Source organism: Sarcophilus harrisii, chromosome 1, assembly GCF_902635505.1.
Source record: "Sarcophilus harrisii chromosome 1, mSarHar1.11, whole genome shotgun sequence".
NCBI lineage: Eukaryota > Metazoa > Chordata > Mammalia > Dasyuromorphia > Dasyuridae > Sarcophilus > Sarcophilus harrisii.
In genome coordinates this window covers 165,394,508-165,418,726 of record NC_045426.1, presented here as the reverse complement: position 1 = coordinate 165,418,726, position 24,219 = coordinate 165,394,508, and the positions used below count along the sequence as shown (strand labels likewise).

The window sequence follows — 24,219 nt, the reverse complement described above, 5'->3', positions numbered from 1 at the left end:
GTTGTGTTATTAAAAGAATGCTGATGCCCTCAAAAATTAGAGTTAGTTTTAGGAAGAATGTGATGAGTTTTATTTTAGATATGTTAAATGTGAAATGCCAGGTGAAAAAATTTATCAGAGTGCTGGTAATGTGAAACAGTGCTCATGTGAGCAAGGAGACAACTACTGTGTTTTTCTCAGGTCTTCTCTTCTCTAAAATTAACAGCTCCTGCAACTCAGTTCTCCTCTGGCATGAACCTGAAGCCCTTCATCATTCTGGATGCTCTCTAGAGACTTTTTATCAATGGTCTTCTTCAAATGTGGTACCCAGAACAAAATACAATCTTTTACATTTGGTCTGACTAGGATTGAGTATAGAAGACTAATACCTTCAAAGTTCTGGGTATTATACTTCATATATACTATTAACTCCCACTAAATCCTGACTGTTCTCAAAAGAACTATTACATTTTCTTCATGTTTTTCTTAGGAAGGTGATTCTTTTGGATGTAAGTGTAGCATGTTATGTTTATACTTATTAAATTTCATCTTATTTCATCAGTATAGGTCTTTCAAGATCTATTTGATCCTAAGTTTTTCACCAAGTGCTTCAGATATTCCTCTAGCTTTGGGTCATTTGTAAATTCAAATAAGAATGCTATCTATGCTTTTACTTAAATCACTGATAAAAAGACTATCCTGAGAGCAGATACCTCCTTCCAAACTGATACCAAGTATTAATGACTACTCTGGTAATTCAATTAGTTCTAAATTTGTCCTTCCAGCTCATCTCTATCTTATCTACCAAAAGCTCTTGAAAGACTTATCATATGCTTTGGTAAAATATAGGTATGGTATATCTATAGTATTCTTTTGATTTAGCAATCTAGTAATTGACAAAAAAGAAATAAAGTTAGGATATGTTTTTGATAAACAAAAAAAGGCACAACTTGTTGACTTTTTGGGGAAAATGGAGGAACTCTGGTCTTAACACATCTTTATTACTTGTTCATGAGTCTACCTTCTTGCATGGTTCTTTAAAACCCGAACTGACTGGAGAATTCTCCATATACTAGATGAATTTCTTTAGACAGCTATCCCTTTTCCATCAAATTAGAGTAATTTTTTTTCTTTTTTTCTCTCCTCTTTCCTGCTCCACTCCCCAGCAATTTCATTCTTGAGAATTTCCCATCCCTCTTGAGCTGACTTCCCTTTTAAGATTTGAACAGGGGCAGCTAGGTGGCTGCAGTAGATAGAGGACCAGCTCTAAAATCCTATGATTCTTTTCATTAAAATGAATTATTAAAAAAAAAACAAATAAGGAAAAATGGCTCACCAACTAATTTTTATTTAGGCAATTCACAAGACTTTATTTGTGAATGTTATTTCCAAAGACTGTCCAATTGCATAATATTTCATGCCACACTTCGGCTCTGTGTCAGTGTAGTTTGTCCCCATACCTGGAATGCTTTCTCTCTTATCTCTGACTCTTATTAATACCTAGTCCCTAGTCCCCTTCAGTTTAAGTGCTGTGTCCCGAAGGCATTTCTTAATCCTTTAGTCATACTTTGCTTAAAACACAATACATGTTTTTGAACAGAATTAATTTACTCTAGGAAAATGGCACCACCTGGTGGTCAACCTCAGAAACTTGCTCAAGTTTTTTTTTCTACCATTTCTGACACCATGTTCTCTACTTATCATTCATAGATTTATCCAAGCAATCTTTTTTCACCTTAATCCCATTTCAAGAGAACTCTTGTCCAGTTTACCTAGGAAAACCGCTTTGTTTTCCTCACTAGATTTTGTATGTGAATCAAAAATCAACCTATAAGAATGGCCAATAAGCAGTGCTTGCACTACACAAATGTAGCAAGGAAAATGAGTCATAAAAAGCTTGAAGGAAAACAATGAAAACATCAACATGATCTACTTCTAGAGACCTTTTTACAATATTTTTTTCTTTTCCTTAACCAGCAACATTTGAGAAAAATAAAAACCCTTTTCTTAATCACTTTTCTTACTTTCCATTTGGTTTAACTACTAGTATTACAAGAGTATCATTTTCTACCTATATATTTTTTTGTTGTTCTAACAACAATTTTCTTTTTCTTTCTTCTTTCTTTCTTTCTTTTTTTTTTTTAACCATCTGTTGTGAATAGATGATATTTTTAGCCATATAATTAATGGACTGATCAAGGCTTCTGTGGGTTTGCCTGGAACCCAACTACCAATAACCACTTAAAACACCACTTCTGTGGAAAAATGCATTCTGAGTTTGTCTCCTTTCCCAGTCCCCCTAAAAAAACAAAATAACAACTATTTCCCCCCACCCCCAAAAACCTAACTTTAAGAACTGTTTTGTTCATAATTTAAGGACTTCCTAAAATTGTACTAACCATTTCTTCTGTTGCTGCTTGTGCTGGTGGTGGTGGTGGTGGTGGTGGTACTGAGAGAACTGAAGGATCAAAATGAATAGAACCATCTTTCCCTGAGCCACTGGGACCATGGTCATCTTTCTTATTTGTGCTATCTATGCCTAAAAAAAAAAATCCAAAGATAAACAATATTAAAACACTTCACCATTTGTTTACCATGTTGCTCAATACGGATATAAGTATGGCTAAAATCATAGTATGCCTAAGAATGTTAATTAAGAGTTAGCTGAAAGACAAAATGGGGAGAAAAAAACTAAACAACCAAAACTATTCAACACACCTTAAATAATCTACACTATGAAATCCAGCTAAAGTTAGGATAACAGAAATTCTGATCATATGCTGGAAATATCTACATTAATATAACTGGTATTAAAATAACCTACAGGTATTTTAGAAAAAATTCAGCTGCTAATTTATAAAGATACTTATATTTAATTTATTATGGTAATCTCATTCTATTTCAGTTGTACCCTTTTAAAACTAGATCTTGAAATAGTTTTATTATTTATTTTCCCCATGAAAGATTAATAACATTTTGTATTCCTTTCTTCAAGTAAATAAATAGAAGATGCTGAGAGATAAGGTCAGAGATCCTGAGGAACTAGAACTAGAAGGGGAAAAACTTAGCACTAATGTATTTTATTTGAGATGGAAATATACAGTTTTGCTTTCTCAAGTTAATTTCTCATTCTTCCTAGTTTTAGCTGTTGAGTTTAATTATTTTTCAGTTAAAACATATATTCCTGGAATATATATGAAAAAAAACTACTCTAAGATATGATAGTTAATATAGTTCTAAATTTGTTAATTTGTTAAATTTTTAGTCACTTTATAATAAACTCAGATTTCCAATTTATAGCTATGATCTCTTATGTTTACAATTAATTTTGCAATGTAACCTTAATGTGTTAAAAAAACCTTGAAAAGTAAGGAATCAAGGCAAATCAAATTGACTTTAATATCTGAAAAGAAAATTTAGTATTGTGTTAAGAAATGCTATTATATCAGTTCATATTCTCAATTAGTGAGGTATAAATTTTTTTTTTTGAAAATGACAAAATTCAAGACGTTATTAATGCTAGGCAACTTTTGAAGACTATATAAGGAGCCAGTCATTTGCTGAAGGGTTTTCCTTTTAGGTACTATTGTTGATTAAATAAAAAATCTTGACAAAAACTTTAAAAATCTATAACATGTCAAATATCTTATAGATAATTCAATTTGTTTTTTATATGAGGATATTGAGACAAGGGGACGCTTAATAGGCACACAGTAAAGTTGGGGGTAGAACTAGACCTAGACCCTGGGTGTAATTTTTATGCCAGTGGCTTCTTTCCTTATACCATCAACTTGTCATTTAAAATTTTAAATTTGTAATTCAATAACAATATGTTTATCCTTTATAAATCACATAAACATAACCATTTCATAAGAAAAAATTTTAAATTGCATTACCTTTTCTATATTTTCCCTCACCATCACCTTATAAATATGGAAATTGACATCCCAGAGAAGCTAATAGCTAGGTTGAAATTATACATCAGAAATCAAGTTCTCAGAAGGATTGATTACATTTCTAGGCTAAGCCCTGGTATTAAAACAAGGCCAATATAAAAGCTTAACTGAACTTGCAGGTAACAATGTATGGTTGACTTGGGAGGCACTTCCACATAACAGATGTTCACTTCAACATATCCCCCGTGCTGAGGTTTGGGGTCAGGACTGAGTTCAAGTCCTACACTGAAGACTCAATAGATATGTAGTCCCTAGCTCACTTTATCACTCTGTGCCTCCATTTCCTCATCTACAAAATGGGATTAACAATGCTCGAACTACATGCCTTACATAATTATCAAGAAAAAAACTCTATAAAACCTCCAAGAACTAAACTAAATATATGATGATGATACTATAGTAAACATTATGAAACAACAATAATTCCACCATCTTGAACATTTCAACAACTGACATTCTTTCATGTATCCCTCCACCTATCTATCTATCTATCTATTTATCTATGAAGTTCCCTTTCAGCTCTGAGATTCTATGTATGACATAGTAGGATGCAGAGCTTCTAACAAATGACTTGATTCATTTGGGACAGTTTTTTGGATTCAGAACTGGTTGAATGACCAAAGAAGAATCATTAATGACACTCTATTGACTTGTAGAGAGATCTCCTGGGGCATGCTATAGCAGGGATCAGTTCTTGACTATGTTGTCAGGAACATGGATAAATAAATGCACAGATGGCATTCTAATCCCATTTGCTAAAGATACAAAGCTAGGAGTCTAGTGCACTCAATCAAGTTGGGATTCAAAAAGACTAAAGGCTAAAATGAAAGCCTGAGGAAAATTTAAAGATATAGATATAAATTAGTTCTATACTTAGGTTAAAAACAACAACAGCAGCAGCTACACAAATACAAGACAGAGAAATGAAACCTGTCTTCAAGCATATGTAGGGCTATCTCATAGAGAAGAAATTATGCTTGTTCTGATAGTCCTGAGGCAGTAAAACTAGAAGCAGTGGGTGGAAGAACGCAGTTATGTTCAATTTAAGAAAAACTTGTCAACAAATAGAAATGCCCCAAAATGGAATGGCCTGTTTCAGGAGGTAGGAGGTTCATCCTCACTAGAGGTCTTCAAGGAAAGGCTAGATAACCACTGGCTGGGATGTTGTAGGCACAGCAGGCAATAGGAATGAATAAGAAGTGCAAGGAGCTCACTTGAAATTTGAAATTTGTAATGAAGTTAGCATGCTTTAAAAAAAAATTCTCTCAGCAGTGTGACTCAGGAGTAGGAAGGGAGAAGACTGATGGTGAGGGTGACTTTAGTTTGAGGATTAGCCAGAGCTGAATGTAGAAGGGCAAAAGATAAAGTATTCTAAGATAGAAAACAGAGCCTGTTAATCAATAGACTAACCAATGTATATAGACTAAAGGAAGGAAAGTCAGGTCAGACCAGAGAAAGACAGACTGTGAAAACAAAGGAATTGAGAGACTGGATGAAGAAGAGGTTTGAGAAGAATGAGGCAATGAAAGAAGCAGTAGGTTAAGAGATGGTGATCAGAGGTCCCTGTTGTCTTAGGCTAGTAACCTGGCATTTAAAAATCTTCAAAATTTGGCTTTCGCCTATCCTAACTTTCACATTACTCTTCTTAACCATTCAACAATTCAACCAAAATAGCCTACAAGGTACTGCTCAATTTCAGCAATCTAGGGTCTTTGTGCATTACTTTTCCATTTGATAGAAAACAGATACTAAATTAAAGTTAAAAATTAAGTTAGTAGCAGAGTCAAGACTAGAAATTAGATTTTTTTGGTTATACTCTTTTTTCACATTATATCACAATGACAGTGCCTAAGTAGCTAATATAAATTACTGGAAAAATGGTTACTGAACATTTCTTTGAAATGTTCTTTGAGACTATTGCCATTAGATTTTATATATTTGTGTAGAATGTCAATTTAGTTGAGGAAGCTCCTAAAAGCAGAATGAAATAGCAATTATATTTTAAAAATGGAAATCTACAATTGTATAAGAAAATATTAACTAGTAAAATAGTGTAAGGAATTTGGCCAGCTTAGTATGAATGTAGAGATGTCTAGTGTTTGTAAGCATCTCAATGCTTACAGAAATTGACATCAGTAATATCAATGTTGAAAACATTTTTATATTTTGTTTTTAATATAAAAATGTAAAGCATGAGTTATCTGCACTGTTGCTCTTTCTACTGGGCTTAAATTAATTGAGAATTGACTATAACCTGATGTGTCAGACATAATAATATGGAATATTAAAATCTATTATAAATCTAAAAATCCATAATGTTGATTGAAAATGGCTACCTCAAATCTTTTTCAACAAGTATTTATTAAATGTTTATTATGAACCTCAGTTGTCCTTTACATCTAGATATGCCTTCAGGTACCCTTCACCTCCTGACTATTTCCTAAAAGATGCCATGCTGGGTAGTATTATGGGACTATAATGAAATCAAGTTTTGTCATTGTTCTTGGAAAGAATTTGGCAATCACTCATCAGCCCTGTAACTTGCAAAAAAAAATATTCTCCTTGGCTACTACTTCTCTGAAAGTTTTCTATCTCTATTAGAACATAAGTTCCTTGAGATAAGGAACTTTTAAAATGGTCTTTATTTTTTTATTTGCATAACTAATATTTAGCACAATGCTTGGGCAGTAGTATGTACTTAATACAGTTGATTCTTTTCATTTGTGGTGATTATGTTTTATATAAAGTTATTGCAAACACCAACTTAGTGAATACTGAATCTTGAGCTTCTGATTACATTTGGTTTAGCATTTTCCAAAGCAGCCCCAAAGACTAGTGAATTTCCTCTTCCTTTTTTCTGGATATATCATATTGTTGATTCATAAACACTGAACTCACAGCCAACAACTCATGTCTGAATGAAGCTTATCTAATATGTATTTTCTCCATCAGGCACATCACAGTCTTCTTATGCATATGAATGTTAGACAGCACTTCAATACTGCGGGGACTTTTTTAAAGAGTGAAATCACCAAAAACCAGCAGAAAAATGTGGAAAAAAAAACAACCCCCAAAAGTAAAAGAGTAAGAAAAGGACACTTATTTATAATATAATAGCTGAAATAAGAAGCACTGCCTTGTTTAACCTCATACTGCCTGCATTGGCAACTCAAATTTTTTTGCTACTTTGCACATGTTCTCAAAAGTGCCACTGAGAATTGACTGTGGGGTTACAAATAAATTTTAGTAAGGTAAATTCGCAAATATAGAATCCTCAAATATGAGGATTGATTTTAAGTGATTTTTTTTTGCATATATACACGCATGCATTCATTCATTATGTGCAAAGATATTATACTATGTGCTCACATCACAAAACATAAAAGGCAGTATCTGCCTTCATGAAACTTATATTTCTATATATCATTTTGAATTCAGATAACACTGTTTTGGCAAGAAATATAATAGCAACAAAATGGTATTTTAACATTTATTTGCCATACTAACCACTGTCAGTTCTGCCCTGAAATATACTCATGGCTTCTAGATTTAATGCACACACGCCACGCATGAAAGCTTTTTTCATGGATTCTTCAAATTTTTCTTTTTCACACTGGAGTTTTTGGATCTCAGTTCTTGCAGCTTCCAAATTAGCATTTAACTAAAATAGAAAAAATAATGGTAAAAATTTTAGACATAGAAAAACATGATTTTGTTGTCCTATATAAATGGTTTTCCATTTGTGAATCTTTTTTCACAGGTAATCCTAAATGAACATTTTCTCTTGGTATTTTCAATTTATTTAAAATAGGAAATAGTAAAAAAAATAAATACCATGTGCCTTTATTTCTGATGTGTCCACTAGTATATCTTTTTGATTCTTAATCTAAAGTGAAAGCTGGAACTTTAAAGACTTTTGAAGTTTGAATGTATAAAAAAAATTTTTTTGGGGGGGGTCAAGGCAGTCACATAGCTAGGAAGTGTTAAGTGTCTGAGGCCAGATTTGAACTCAGGTCCTTCTGACTCCAGGGTGCATTTTGAAGGAAATTTCCTTTTTTATTATTGCTTCTTAGATTTGACTATTAGTATATAGAAATGAATTTGATTTTTAAGCATTATTTTGAAGCCTGAAACTTGGCTGAAGCTATTGTTTCAATTGGTATCTTTAATGATTTCCTATGATTTTTCACATAAAGCCACATACCATCAATAAATTAGAATAGTTTTAGATCTTCTTTCCCTATTTTTTTTATGCCTTTAGTTTCTTTCTTTCTTTTTTCTTGTTGCTAGAAGTTGCAGAACTATGTCAAATAATAGTGGGAAGTAGTAGGCATCTTTGCTTCACTCTTATATTTCCTGAAAAAGCTTCCATTGTATTTTGTAAAGCTATATTAAAAGAGGCATAGACTACATTGATAGATCTGGTCACAGTATAAGACATTTTTGCTCATCTATTTTTCTTTGTCATAAAGGGAGGATTATTCTAGAAATGATGGTTAATAAAAACAAAAAGCAACAATAAAACTTACATCAAAACAAAACATAAAGTCCAGAACAAGGAATGTGATAGTCTTGCTGTACTTTGTTTTGGTCAGGTCATATTTAATACAGTGCTCAGATCTGGAAGCCACATTTTAAGGAAGGACATTAACAAATTTGAATGCATATAAAGAAAAGGGTACCAGAAGCGTGAAGTCACTACAGCCCATGCTACATGAGGTTTCACTGAAAGAACTAGAAATGGGAGGACATTAGGGATGTTTTTAAGTATCTGAAGGCTGTCATGTAAAAGGAAATAGACTTGTGCTGTTTGGTTGATGAGAGACAGCAATAAAAAAGAAGAGGTAGAAAGGCAAAATTTTGGCTTCACATAAACTTATGTGAAAAACTTAGCAAGCAATAATGTGCAAAAGTGAAATGAGCTGCCTTGAGAAGTAGTCTCCCTTAAAGGGGGCCAGATGACTACTTGTAGAGTTCAGCTATGGATTGGATTCTAGGGCCTCTGAAGTATCTTCCAACTTTGAAATCATTTTCCTTCAAATCTGTTCCCTATTTTAACTATAAAATCAACTTTTATACTCTATAGAAACAATATAATTTTCTAATCAGATAATTGCAAAAACCCTGCATCTTTACAAAATATTCAACTTTTTCAGGTATACATTCTGTTAATTAATAAAAGATTTATCATCTGTGCTTTTATTTTGGTTAACATCCATGTATATTTTGAAGGATAACTTCAAAGTGGTCTTGCCTTAAGTTTAAATCTTCTGGAGAGGACTTAAGCTCCATGAGAGGGTCTCTTACAGTGCTTAATACAGTGCACTATAGTGTACTTAAGAAATACTGGTGAGTAAATGAATAATTTGTATTTTTAATGTTGGACAAATGAATGGCAAAGAAATTTGTATATAAATAAGTAAAATTTTAGAGGTTCAACTTAAAGATAATTAAGAAATCTGATTCTCTGGACTAGCTATTATTTGGAGTATCCCACTTTCAAAATACTATTCAAATTCAGAATATAATCGATTATGTTTGTTAAAGTGAGCTACCCTGCTCATTTTTTTTCTCTTTATCATACAAAGGTAGATAGCTTAACTGGAAAAGTACTTACTGCTGCAATTTGAGCTTCATAATCACAAGAAATCTGGATACAAATTTCTTCAGCTCTGGATTGACAAGCTTTTTCAACCACATCTTTCCATTGTGATTTCAGTGTAGAGCGCCAGGCCTTCCAGATTTTCTTCTTTAATGTTTTGTGGTAATGCTGGTCAGCTAGCCTAGCTTCATACATCTTAATGAAAGTAATGCCAAAAGGGAAAGGAATCTCAAAGTCCAATAGATAATATGTGTGAAAAGTAGAATATTACTTTATGCATGCATATTAAAAGTAATAAATAATATTTCCTTAGAACTTCACTGATGGTTTTTCATCAGTGTGGGCATATTTGCCATGTTATGTGGATTGCAACCCATCAAAAAAAATTCATCACCTTGTGGCCAACTTAATCATAAATATCTCAGCTACCTAGGCTCATATTTGAAACTTTGCTAAATTGGCAGAATCTAGTGGCATAGATTCTGAGAACCCAGAGTCACCCTCTTGCTATGATAAAACTTTGATTGAATACTTTAAATGAGGAAAAACAAATAATATCATTTTACATTTAAAGTTTACAAAGATCATTCCTTATAAACAGCTTGTGAGGTCCATAGTAAAAGCATTATCATTCCCATTTTGTAAGTAAGGACACTGATAATCAAAGATGTTATTTGCTCTCAGTCACACAAATAATAAATGATAGGGTTGGAACATAAAGACAAGTTGCCTAATTCCTAGTGCATGTTCTTTTCTCTTATACCATGTTAAAGGTGGGAGGGGAGAGGAAGGAGTGAATAAACAATGCACAAATCTATTTACCTCACTTGCTATCTCAGCATCAGAGTTGCCTAATGCTTTTTAAAATGAAAATGGAATCAAAGGAATAATAGAGAATGAGTCAGGAGATAAAGAGTTAGCAGCAATAGGTTTATAAACAATCAATCAACAAGTATTTATGAAGCACTCTACTAGGTGTTAGGGAAATTAATTAAAAAATAATCTGTGCCCTCAAGGAGCAAATTTTGGGCGACAACATATACTCTATAAGACTGTACAAAACAAATACAAGAAAATTTGGTAAGAGGAAGACATTGGCATTTAGAAGGATTCATCTAGGAGCTAACAGCTCCTAGATGAGCTTTGATGGAACCAGGATTCTAAGAGGTAGAGGTAGGGAGAGAGAACACTCCAGGTACAGAGGACAGCCTGGTCTAGGGTACAGTGGTAAGGGAGGAAGTTCTGTGTGTGAAAAACAACAGGCAAGCCAGTTTGGCTGGACTCCAGGAAGCATGAAAGGAATAATATTTAATAGGGCTTAAGAGGCGGATTGCAGTTAGGCATCTAACTTTCTGAACTTAGATTGTAAAGGACTTTAAATGCCAAATAGAGGAGTATTTATTTGTCCCTTGAGGTAACAGGAAGCCCCTGAGGTTTTAGTATTAGTATCTAGTATTAGACTGACATTCCCCTATTCTTTAGGGGAATCACTGTGACCACTGGATAAAGCATATATTAGAAAGAGGAGAGACTTAAGACTGATATACAATTAAGACATTACTATGAAAGCCCAAGTAGGAGGTATTTAAGGCTTAAACTAGGTTGGAGGCCTAAGAGGGCAGAAGAGATTTTATGATGGTAAAAATGGTGATTTGGCAACTAATTGAATATGTGATGAGTGAGGAATGGGAATGAGAATGACTAAGGAACTGAACCTGAGTGATTGGAAAAATGGTGGTGCCTTCAACAGGATAGAGAAGTTTGGAAGAAAGGTAGATTGGGGACAAAAATAATGAGTTTTGTTTTAGACATGCTGAGTTTGAGAGACCTACAGAATATCTAATCTGAATAATGAATTCACCTCTCCTCAGTGTAACAATCTATATAGGCAATATCAATTTGCCTAGTGGAATTAGTACCGAACTGAACAAACAGAAATGAATGATATTTTTCTTCTTATCACATTTACCACCTTCTGAATAAAAGCTCATGATCTGACTTATGGAGGGAACTTCAGTGAGGAAACTATTTCTATTAATGCAGATCAAAATCTGTTCTGCAACTTTGAAGCTTGGAGAGCTGCCTGAGGCACTAAGAGTTTAATGGCCTCCCAAGGTCATAAAACTAATTAAGTATCAAAAAACTTGATCATCCTTAACATACTCTATGGCAGCTAGTGAAACCCCAATATTCTGTGGCACTGCATGTAAGAGGAATTTCAATATATGACAAAGCATCTATGAAGCATGCAATGAATGAGACATGCAAATGTCTTCTAAACAAGATCCCATAAATTCAGTAACTCAGGTTTTGTCACCAGTTATCAAATAAAAACCTGTAACTTCAACAAAAGCATCAATAAATCACTCTATCCTCTCTCAAGCACAGACATTTATTGTACTGTCTTTTTACACATACCTCCTGTTTGGCCTTGAAGTGTTCAATCCGCCAATGGAAGAATGTTTTCAACAAATCCATTCTTTCTTTTTGCTTGCTTGTAGCTTCAGTCAAGGTAGCAATTACCTATAAAAACAATGAATATATACCATGTTAACAATTTGTACCAAAGCAACTATTATTATTATTATTTTTTTTTTACAAAAAAGTAATAAAGGAATCAGATTATATATATGCTTACATTGAACTATTTTGTATTACTGTTACCCTTAACCATATATTTTCATTTTTTTTTATAGCTTTTTATTTACAAGATACATGTATGGGTAATTTTTCAGCATTGACAATTGCAAAACCTTTTGTTCCAACTTTTCCCCTCCTTCCCCCCATCCCCTCCCCCAGATGGCAGGTTGACCAATACATGTTAAATATGTTGAAGTATAAGTTAAACACAATATATGTATACATGTCCAAACAGTTATTTACTTTATTTTACTTACTGAAACTCATATACTTTCATTTCAACAATAATCTGAAAACTATTTTTTTTTCTTCTTCTTTTTTTTAATTATAGCTTTTTATTTACAAGTTATATGCACAGGTAATTTTACAGCATTGACAATTGCCAAACCTTTTGTTTCAAATTTTCCCCTCCTTCCCCCCATCCCTTCCCCCAGATGGCAGGTTGACCAATACATGTTAAATATGTTAAAGTATAAATTAAATGCAATATAAGTATACATGTCCAAACAGTTATTTTTTTGTACAAAAAGAATCGAACTTTAAAATAGTATACTATTAGCCTGTGAAGGAAATCAAAAATGAAGGCGGACAAAAATATAGGGATTGGGAATTCTATGTAATGGTTCATAGTCATCTCCCAGAGTTCTTTCGCTGGGTGTAGCTGGTTCAGTTCATTACTGCTCTATTGGAACTGATTTGGTTCATCTCATTGCTGGAGATGGCCACGTCCATCAGAATTGATCATTATATAGTATTGTTGTTGAAGTAAATAATGATCTCCTGATCCTGCTCATTTCACTCTGTATCAGTTCATGTAAGTCCCTTCAGGTCTTTCTGAAATCATCTTGTTGGTCATTTCTTACAGAACAATAATATTCCATAACATTCATATACCACAATTTATTTGGCCATTCTCCAACTGATGGGCATCCATTCAGTTTCCAGTTTCTGGCCACTACAAACAGGGCTGCCACAAACATTCTTGCACATACAGGACCCTTTCCCTTCTTTAAAAATCTCTTTGTGATATAAGCCCAGTAGTAACCCTGCTGGATCATAGGGTATGCACAGTTTTATAACTTTCTGAGCATAGTTCCAAATTGCTCTCCAGAATGGCTGGATGTAGTCACAATTCCACCAACAATGTATCAGTGTCCCAGTTTTTCCACATCCCCTCCAACATTCCGCATTATCTTTCCCTGTCATTCTAGCCAATCTGACAGGTGTGTAGTGGTATCTCAGAGTTGTCTTAATTTGCATTTCTCTGATTAATAATGACTTGGAGCATCTTTTCATATGGCTAGAAATAGTTTCAATTTCTTTGAGAATTGTCTGTTCATATCCTTTGAGCATTTATCAATTGGAGAATAGCTTGATTTCTTATAAATTAGAGTCAGTTCTCTATATATTTTGGAAATGAGGCCTTTATCAGAATCTTTGACTGTAAAAATGTTTTCCCAGTTCATTGCTTCCCTTCTAATCTTGTCCGCATTAGTTTTGTTTGTACAAAAACTTTTCAATTTGATATAATCAAATTTTTCTATTTTGTGATCAATAATGATCTCTAGTTCTTCTTTGGTCATAAATTCCTTCCTCTTTCACAGGTCTGAGAGGTAAACTATCCTATGTTCCTCTAATTTATTTACAATCTCATTCTTTATGCCTAGGTCATGAACCCATTTTGACCTTATCTTGGTGTATGGTGTTAAGTGTGGGTCAATGCCTAGTTTCTGCCATACTAATTTCCAATTTTCCCAGCAATTTTTGTCAAATAGCGAGTTCTTATCCCCAAAACTGGGGTTTTTGGGTTTGTCAAACACTAGATTATTAAAGTTATTGGCTGTTTTGTTCTTTGAACCTAACTTATTCCACTGATCAACTAGTCTATTTCTTAGCCAGTACCAAATGGTTTTGGTAACTGCTGCTTTATAACATAATTTTAGATCTGGTACAGCTAAGCCATCTTCATTTGATCTGAAAACTCTTTTCTTAAAAATTAACTTAATCATGATTTCTTAGAACCTCTAGGATAAAATACAAATTCTTCTGTTTAATTTTTAAAGGCCTAAATAACCTGGTCCCAACCTATCTTTCCATTACTACTTTTCCTCCTACATTCTAATATCTGGTCAAAATGGCCTTCTCTCTATTTCTGATACATCCTGCTCCTGCTTCTTTGCCTGTGCCCTGATCATCTCAGCTGTATGCCCCTGATTTGGCTTCTTTCTGCCTCTGCTTCTGAGTTTCTCTTCCTTTAAGATGTAGCTGATGCATCATCTTCAATAAGCCTTTTCTAATCCCAACTGTTAATGTCCTCCCATGAAATTACCTTGAATTTAACTACTTTGTACATGTTTGTATTTGTTTATTTTTATTATGCCTGTTGATATATGTACTCATCTCCCTCATTGGAATTGGAATCTCCTTGTGAATAGGGATTTTTATTCTTTGTACTGGGTTCTCCAGCACCCCAGTATAATAAGTGGCACAGGAGTGCTTAATAAGTAGTGATTACTCTGCTTGTGTTTCGGAATTTCAGCCTTTTCTCTTGAAGTTCTCATCATTCACTTTTTATCCCATTTGTTGGTAGCTACATCTCCAGTATTGGACTTTGTCAGCTTCCTCTCACAATGGGTAATTTAAGTCACAGCCTCGGTCACTACTCTTACTAGTGCAGAGGTGTGTGTGTGTGTGTGTGTGTGTGTGTGTGTGTGTGTGTGAAGATGTGTAAGGTCTCTGTAGCTGAGGATCTCAATGTAAGCCCCAGGCACTAACTCATAAGTTGGATTGTTCTTGTTTCTGTGTTTTTGCCTTCAGCATGGAGAGTGGAATGGTGGAATGAATGGATGATGAGTTTAAGGATAAGTGTTTTCTGATGTAAACACACAAAATTTTTACCTTGGATAGAGAATATTGCTTCACAGTAGGTTTTATGTAATTTTTTCATTTGTAATAAGAGGATTCAGTAGAGTTGGTATAAGTGGGATGGTGAAGAAAAGAGAAGGGGTTAGAGGAGGGGAGAAGGAGAATATATATAGAACTCATTAATATCAAAGAAAAAAATCTCAAAAGGCATCAATTTTAAAAATGAAAAAAAAACACTACATGTAAATAAGTTATTTGTGGGGCAACTAGGTAGCACAGTGGATAGAGGCATGGAAATACCCTGAAGTCAGGAGGACCTGAGTTTAAATCTGGCCTCAGACACTTCACACTTCCTAGCTATGTGACCCTGAACCAGTCACTTAACCCCAAATGCCTCAGCAAACAAAACAAAACAAAACACAAAAAACAAAAAAGTTATCTGTGAATTGAATATGTTTAAGTTCTTATTCTTTAATATATACTATGCCTTGGGAATAAAGAATAGGGAGGTGCAACAAAAGGAATCGAAGGAATGGAAGAAGTACTGTATCAGAACTGTTGGGAGACAAATGTTACTCCATTTTCTGGAACTGCTATCCCCAGTGCTAACTGACATAGGACCTTCTTCTTTACCCTTGAGGTCAGTGGGAATTCTGAGTTCTATCTGTAATCTAAACTGGCAGGGAATGAAAAAGCTCTATCATTCCTTCTATGCTCTCGGGATTTTACAGTAGCAAGTTAGAAGCTTCCTGAGAAAAGCCTCCTGTGATTTGCTGTTCAGTCATTTTCAGTTGGGTCAGATTCTTCATGACCTGGTTTGGGGTTTTCTTGGCAGAGATACTGGAATGGGTTGTCATTTCCTTCCTTCTTTAGCATTTTACAAATGAGGAAACTGAGGTATGAAGTGACTTGTCTAGGATCATGAGGCCAAATTTGAAATCAGAAAGAAGATAAGTCTTCTTGACTCCAGGCCTGTTGTTCCATCCACTGTGGACCTAGTTGTCCCAATGCTGTATTACATTTCACCAAATACCAGGGCCAATTAAGAACTAGGTTACAGTTACTCCTTAACTGCATAAAGCCAGTGACAATCTTGTAGGTAGAAACATATATCTGTCTTTGAATTTTGGAAGCATTTTTCTTTCCCATACCTTAAACGATCAAAAATAGTTTTCATATTTTGAATAACTCTGAAATTAAAAATTAAGAAAAAGAGGGAAAATTACCTCATCTTTTCTCCCAGCAGAAGTTTCATAAGTTTTCTGCAGCTCATTCAAGTCATCTATTTGGTTCTGCATTCTTCTTATTTGTATTGCTTGTTTGTCCTTCTCTCTTTTCATTTCTGCTCTATGCCAATCAATAAAATTAAGTTTCCATTTACTTAGTTCAGCAAGAATATTTGTCTGAGGATCAAAATAATTAACAATAAGTATATATAAGTATTTAGAGTTTTTAAAACTATTTTAACACAATCCATCTATTGCTAAATGATAGCTCTAAAAAAACACACTGAATGCAAATTCAATCCAATCTATTAATGTGGTTCAAAATAGAGAGCTAGAGATAAAATAAAAAACAAACTTTGTTTTCTAATAGGAACACTGAAATTTGGCATTTTTCCTTTATCAATCGTTTATTTCCCAAAAGGTAAGATGAACATGAAAGACCTACTAAATTTATGATAGCCATGATAAAGAAATTAATTTATTCAACTTCAAATATTGGACGTGAAACTTTTTTCCCCTTATATTTTAATGACTCTAGTGAGTAGATGCATTTGATTACTGATAAAATTTACATAAATGTGGAAAAATGGAGTCTGAAGAAATACTTGTCAATTTATTCAAATATTTACTGAACATATTCTATGTATAAAAATATTCTATTACATCCTACAGGATGGTGTGTACAACCATCAGCAAGCTTTTGATCTAGAAGAGGCAATAGGATCTGTTTGACAATAATTACAGTATGAGAAAGATATACAATAACTCATATATGGAAAATTTGGATAATAACTGGTATGAGAAGCTTAGGAGATAACACTTTTGACTGGAATTATCAAAGAAGGTATCGATAGAGTTGGGTTTGATTTTGACAGAGATCGGGAGCTTGACGTTTCAAGTGGTTGAAAAGGCATCAGGTAGGAAAGAGACAAGGATGAGCCATATGTGGGGTGCAACCAGTTTAAGTTACTGATTGTATGTAGTGATGTAGTAGAATTAGAAATAAAGTATTATTTCTAGACTGTAGGGCTTCAAAGAATGACAAGTAAAAATACACTAGAACTTATAAGGACCACAGTTTCTCTATGCATATAACTGATTAGCCTTAGTTATGTCTTATATTACTTGAAAGTTTTTTAAAAATCATTTTCCAATTGTGTGTCTATGAACATACACACATATTAACAAAAGACAAAATTTGGGAAAAATCATACTTCTAGCATTTTCCCCACTGAAATATTTTTAAAAATGTAAAAACAAATATTAATTTGTTTTTCTGAACACCATAGACATATATACTATGTCATGATAGTAGATTCCATCACAATACATTAACTTTATTATGTTTGTTAGTTTACTATAGACTGGTTTTTTTTTCTTTTCTTTTCTTTTCCTTTCTGGTTAGGAATTAGAAATTAAGAGGATGCCTAAAACTTTACTTTGATGTAGGAACTATTTTCATTTAGTCAGAAAGAAGACACACCAGCATTTTAAGTGATAGACTCTGCTTAATTTGAGAGATAACATGGTACAATGGGTAGGGATTTGTAATCAGGAATACTTGGATTTAAATTATAACTCAAAAGTTTATTAGCTGTATGGTCGTGGCAAGTTACTCAAACTGAATTTTTTATGAGTTTTCTCATCTATAAAATGAAGGTATTGAACCCAATGGCCCCTAATTCTCTTTTACCTTTCAAAAACTATTGATCTTATGATCTTTGATAATGCCTAGAGGTCCCAAACACCAAATATTACAATGAAAAGCAATCATTTTTTAAAATGACATGTATTCCCTAAATGAATACATGGTTAGCTTCTGAAATAAAGTATGAGAGCCTGAACTGGCTTCAATACCACCTTGAATGTACTATGGCCAAAGCCAAACAGTAACACAGTCCTATGCTTTAAATATTCAGTGGGGTGCCCAAATAAGTGACATACAAAGTTTGCAAAGTCTGTGAAATATGTTGAAGCAACATAGAAACCATTTGAGAAAGGTGAAAACAAAACCAAATAACCTTGAATTTTTGATGAAACAGAATGATGAACAACAAATATTAGATTCTATTTTCTACAAATACCATACCTTAAGACCTGAACACCAGAGATCAATTACGTTTTCTATTTTTTGAAAGCTTTCATCAGTAATGCATGATTCGTTTAAAAATCTGTCATAAAATTCCTTTTCTCTGGGATTAGAAGTTCCTGGTGAAGAGTCACTTAAATGATTTGAGCTGAAGAAGTCCATGATTGGATGACTGATCCTCTTTGGTGATGACAATAATGGTAAAACTATAAATACAAACAGAAAATTCTTTATCAGTCAAGAAATATTAAAAATACTCCAACTCAGTATTGATTTAAGAAGTCAGTTGTAAGATGTTATCCTGCCATAAATGAAAAAGAGATGAAAAAAAGGATAAATTTCTCTTTCCTTCCTAACTGAACATAATTAATTTGTCCATTTTTAATTTTTGTTGTTGACTGCAAAAGCTAAAAATAGATTTGTCTTACAGACTTTGGAAATGATAACTCATTCCCTTCACCCCAACAATGTATAAAGAAATTTAGGATTAGTTTTTGGCTGCTTTGTCTTACTGAGTTATTGGTAAATAAATTTCTCCTTTTTCTCCTCTGTCATAGAGGTTAGCTCACAAGATACTTTTCTTCATGGCAGCTTTTTTGGTGAATGTTCATCAATGACATAGAAGAATTCCTAACAATTGATTATTCTTATTCAAACTCTGTCAAATCTTAAACTTGACTCCTCAAGAAATGCCTATGAGCCATCAATCCAATTAAGCTGCTGCTTTCTTTAGTATTCAGATTTAGTTTTTAGGGAGAATATCAAAATCAATAAAACTTAGCTTTCTCAGTAGATACCCACTTGGTAACTGGACAAAGAACTGACATTTAGAAAGCTAATGTCTAAATTAATGATCACGGATGGTCTAAAAACTCTGGCAGCACCTTCTGGTCCCATCATTGCAAAATGGAAAGGATTGGACGTCCTTTTGTAATTTTCCTGTTTTATTGATTATCATGGCTCAAAAATTTATCACTTCTCAACTAGGAAGCTGGTAATACGTAGTCCTTGGAAAATATACATACCCTGTCAATGAGAACTGATTTTATTTCTAATTTATTTTAAATTAGTAGAAGTTCCTAACACTTCAACTTTATGTTTTGTTCTTAAACTTTCAAGGCGAGATCAAAGATGAGCTTTTGTTGATTATCACATTAGACATGCTTTTTCCAAATATAATCAATCCAACAAGCATTAAGTATATACTTTTCCTAAGACACTACGGTAAGCTCTGAGGATACAGAAGAAAAATAATCCCTGCCCTGAAATAAACTATTATTGGAGATTCACTGCTTCCTTCTGTATACAAACATGATCACTGACAAGACAGGCAGCCTTATTACTGAGAACAAAATCAGAGTCAATCACACTTTAGTGCCTTTCTCCATCATCTTGGGCCATAGCTATCTCTGCAATAGCTTTAAATATATCTTACTGGAAAACAGAAATTATATATTGGGATCTGCTTCTACTTTTTAGTAGCATGGTAATAATACCACATAAATTAAATACATAACACACAGAACATTTATAGAGCATTTGCTGTTAAATATTGGAGAAAATAACAAGAATATCTATCTTTTTCTTGAAACCAAGACAATCAAGCTGCTCATAATATTCTCAAGTCTAAATGTCTTCTATATACTAGAAATGTAATCTTAATCTTACAAAATTTTAATTTCAACTTAATCACTTGATCGTTTAAGTGGTTCATTAAACATAAATACCCCTATTATAAAGTAATGTATATTTGTGGATGGGATCAAGAATCCAAAATAAGAATTTTTGGATCATGAGATCTGGATTAGAGAAGGAGCTAAGGTATATTTGAAAAATATTTGAAAATTTATTTTCTATTAGATTTTTCACCAGAATTAAAATGTGTATTTTCCATGAGGGAAAATTCATGTCTCCGATCCTCTATGATTCTTGTCCATATTCTTCAAAAAAATCCTTCATTAAAAGACTCAGCCAAAAGTGCACTTTTCTTAAAGTCTTCACATTTCATGGATACCAGTGAAACATTTTGCTAATTTACCTATTATCTCATACTTGGAACTATACTAATGGCCTGTCTACTTTTCCAATCATGCATTTCTTGGATGAAATGTCTTATGTTATTTCTGGTGTGTTGCTCATAACTAGAAATAAGATGAAATCTACTTGTTCTTACACTATCTTTCCACTATCCTTTGGGTCACCTCTAATTTTGATTATTTTGCCTTTTGATGTCTCAAGATACACAAACATACAACACCAATGGGAAAACACCTTGGGGTTAAAAAGCTGATTTTTTGTTTTAGAGAATAACTTAGGTTCATTTTAGGAGGGTGACGAAAATGCCAACATAATCTTAACCTGCAGCATTAAGCATATGATGCCTTGATCACAAGAAACAATAATCCTATTGTACTCTATGCTGCCTAGAATACTACATGCATTTGTGATGTCACCTGCTAAGAGGGACATTGGAAAAAGTAGAATACAGGTACAGGTACAATTAAACTGTTCTTGCCCTTAAGGAATTTACATGCTAATTGGGGTTACATCAAGTATAATGCTTCACTGACTGATTGGGTATTCTCCTATCTTCTTTCTCTTTAGGTCTACCTATTCCCAAACATACAATAATACTGAAATTAGGTCAATTATTAACCCTACAATACACTCTAAGTAGTTAAGTCAAAGGAACAGCCAATTGTTGAGGCAAACTTCATTGTACGTTATTTTAATTAACTGCCATAGCCATCCCAACCTTCAGCAACCACCACCTTGATCAATCAGCAGCCATCAGCATAGCAGCAAGACCCTCCATCAGCAATAAAGATTACAACTCCATGAAGACTCTGATAAGCTTAGCATTTTTTAGCAATAAATTATTTTTTAAAAATTCAGGTATGTACATTGTTTTCATTTAATAGACTATAATACAGTTTAAGTGCAACTTTTATAAGTACTGGAAAACAAAAAAATTCATATATCTCAATTTATTGCTTTAGTGTGGTAGTCTAGAACTAAACTTGCAATATATCAAGTATTCCTGTAGAAATTAGATGGGGCAGATTTCAATTTCACATAAGAAATTTCTGATTATTAAAGCTGGTTAACAATGAAGTAAAGCATTTTTGAAGCATTTTGAAGTAAAGCATTCCCTATCATTAAAAATGTTCAAAGAAAGAGTGAACAGTCACAATCATGTCTCAGAGTAATATTAATTCCTATACTGGATGGGATTTTGACAAGATGGTTTCCTTTCAAATGCTGATTCTATGGTTCCTAGTGATTGACTTGAGGTCATGGTGGCAGCTCCATCCCCTTCCTTATTCTTAAGAGTTCAGTGTTCTTTTTAATACCAACATAGCACTTAACTCAGTTCATATCCTCAATATACAATGTTTAACATTACTTCACTTACTAGTTTAGTCACCTTATAATAAAATTTTAGATATAAAAATTATAATTTAAATAAGCTGACAAGAGAACAGTAATATTCCAAGCAACACTAAATTCAAAACTACTCATCGGAATTCTACTGGTGAAGACTTATAGAAGATTATTTTAAATGATATATAGTGGGGGGAAAAAAAAGAAATGATATATGGTGAAGTAAGCAGATCTAAAAGAACAATATATATAATGACTAAAGAACCAAAAACATAAAAAAGTCAGATTAAAAGAAATGACCAATACTGTTTCCAGAGATTTAGATGATGATAAAACATACTTTCCTCCTCTTGGTAGGAGAGATGGGGGGAACTATGGGTGCAGAATGTCATAAATAGTATCAGAGTTATTGAATTGTTTCATTTATTGTTATTTTTCTTTGTGATATGAAAGAATTCCTTGAGGTGGGGGGTGAGAGGGTGAAAGGAGGATAGGGGAGGAAGAGAATATGAGGTATAGGAAAAATCTAACTATCCCAAAATAATCATACCTTCTGTTTTTGAAATACTTGGACTGTTGATTTCTATGATTCTCCCAGATTCATTTCTGTGTTCTCTTCCTACAGGGTCCTTTCCTGTAGTAATGAAGGATAAACATGATTCATACAGAGCTGAGTCTTTATTAGGACAACTAATGAATCTCCTGAAGTGGAAAACATGCATTCAAATTCATACTATTTGAAGTTACAATTATATAAAATGTAATAACTGGTTCTAGATCTTTGGAAATATGCAACAGAAATTTGAATAATACAACCATTTAGACTCTGTTCACACTAGACAGGGACCAGCTTTACACATTCTCGATTAAAATGCTTATACTACAGTGTGTATTATAGTAATATAGTACATATTCATTGAAATACAAAAAAAATAATTTTTATACTAATGTAACTCACTAAGCAAAAAACATTGGGAACATAAGAGATATTTTAAACCCAGGACCAATGAAGAAAGTAATTAATACCTGATAACCATTGGGGCACTCACTGAGAACTCAAGTAAAATGAGAGAATAGTTTTAGAGTTTGAAAGGACCTTAGATGTCATCTCCTGCCACCCCTTCATTTTAGAGAAAAGGAGACTAAGGCCCTGATTGGAAGTAATTTGCTTGAGGTCACAGAGGCAATTTTATCCCAGGTCTTGTGACTTTAAATCCATTACTCTTTCCACTATACTAGGATCCCTACTCTAATATCAATTAATTACCAAAGATAGTCTTTTTACTGATTTCTTTGGGGGGAGTGAAGGCAATTAGGGTTAAGTGACTTGCCCTTGCGTGGGGTCACACAGTAAGAGTTGAGTGTCTGAGGCTGGATTTGATCTCGGGTCCTCCTGATTTCAGGGCTACTGCTCTATCCACTGTGCCATCTAGCTGGCTCCCAAAACATTCTTGACTGGGAAAAATAAAAAGGATTGTGATATATTCCTTTATCAAAGAATCCTAGAATCATGGAATGTTCAAGCTGAAAGGGGCCTTAAAGGCATATAGAACAACCACAACTTTGGACAAGTAAGAGAAAGGAAGTCCAAAGAGACAGAGTCACTTTCAACTCCATGGTTTTGATTGCATAGCTAGCACTGTTTGAAGGGCACTCTATTTTATGCTTTATTAAAACTAAAAATAAATCCCAACAATATTCTCCAAATTTACCAATCTAGCAAAAAAAGACTGACAAAGATCAAGATCACTGTAGGAGTACTATGCTTGAAGAAGCTGGCTTCATGATACTATCCTTTTTCAAAACATTTTTAAAAATAATATATTATAAAACTCTGGCAGGAACTGAAGTCAGGCTTATCAATCTATAGTTTGCAAATTCCACCCTCTTTTGGGAAAACAGGAACATTTGATTTACCTTCATGATTTTTCAGAGATCACTGACAATTGGCGATGAATGTAGTAAAGCTCAGTGTGAACACTTAGAATCAGTTAAGTGTTCTTTAGGACCTCATTTATTTTTGCTTTCAACTTGAGCAGTGTGGGTACCCTGAAGATTCTAAGATGCTTTCTGGGGATCCATGGGGTAAAAGTTTTTTTTTCATAACACAAAGACATTTAAATTTCTGATATATAAATATGGATACAATCACATATAAAAGCTCATCACATACCAAAAAGGGGGGGGGGGGGGAGAGAGGGTCTCAATAATTTTTGGGTGTGTAAAGAAAGTGATCCTGAGACCGAAAAGTTTGAGAACCACAGATGTAAAGAAACTATTGATGCTGACTTGTAAACATAGTTACATGGTTATCTACAAACTCTAAATTAGTAAGTGACCCTGTAAATAGAAAAACAAACTCTGAAGAACCAGCAAAGAGTAAAATTGAAAAAATTTTTGGTTGAACCCATGGGAAACACTTAATACTCTGTAGTAATTGTGTCATGTGCAAATAGTATTTAATTTTATATATGTAAT

At 33.5% G+C, this 24,219-nt stretch overlaps 1 protein-coding gene across 1 annotated transcript in view; it reads right to left on the bottom strand.

The window, feature by feature from the left end:
- Positions 1 to 24,219, bottom strand: part of POC5 (POC5 centriolar protein) — a 53,644-nt gene that overhangs the window by 9,157 nt on the left and 20,268 nt on the right. The window contains exons 4-10 of the mRNA XM_003759484.4: positions 22,292 to 22,375; positions 18,358 to 18,563; positions 16,269 to 16,445; positions 11,956 to 12,060; positions 9,553 to 9,732; positions 7,443 to 7,596; positions 2,379 to 2,518 (exon numbers count right to left, since the gene is read on the bottom strand). Of these exons, the coding sequence (XP_003759532.1) occupies positions 2,379 to 2,518; positions 7,443 to 7,596; positions 9,553 to 9,732; positions 11,956 to 12,060; positions 16,269 to 16,445; positions 18,358 to 18,563; positions 22,292 to 22,375 (1,046 nt within the window). The remainder of the gene's footprint in view (positions 1 to 2,378; positions 2,519 to 7,442; positions 7,597 to 9,552; positions 9,733 to 11,955; positions 12,061 to 16,268; positions 16,446 to 18,357; positions 18,564 to 22,291; positions 22,376 to 24,219) is intronic.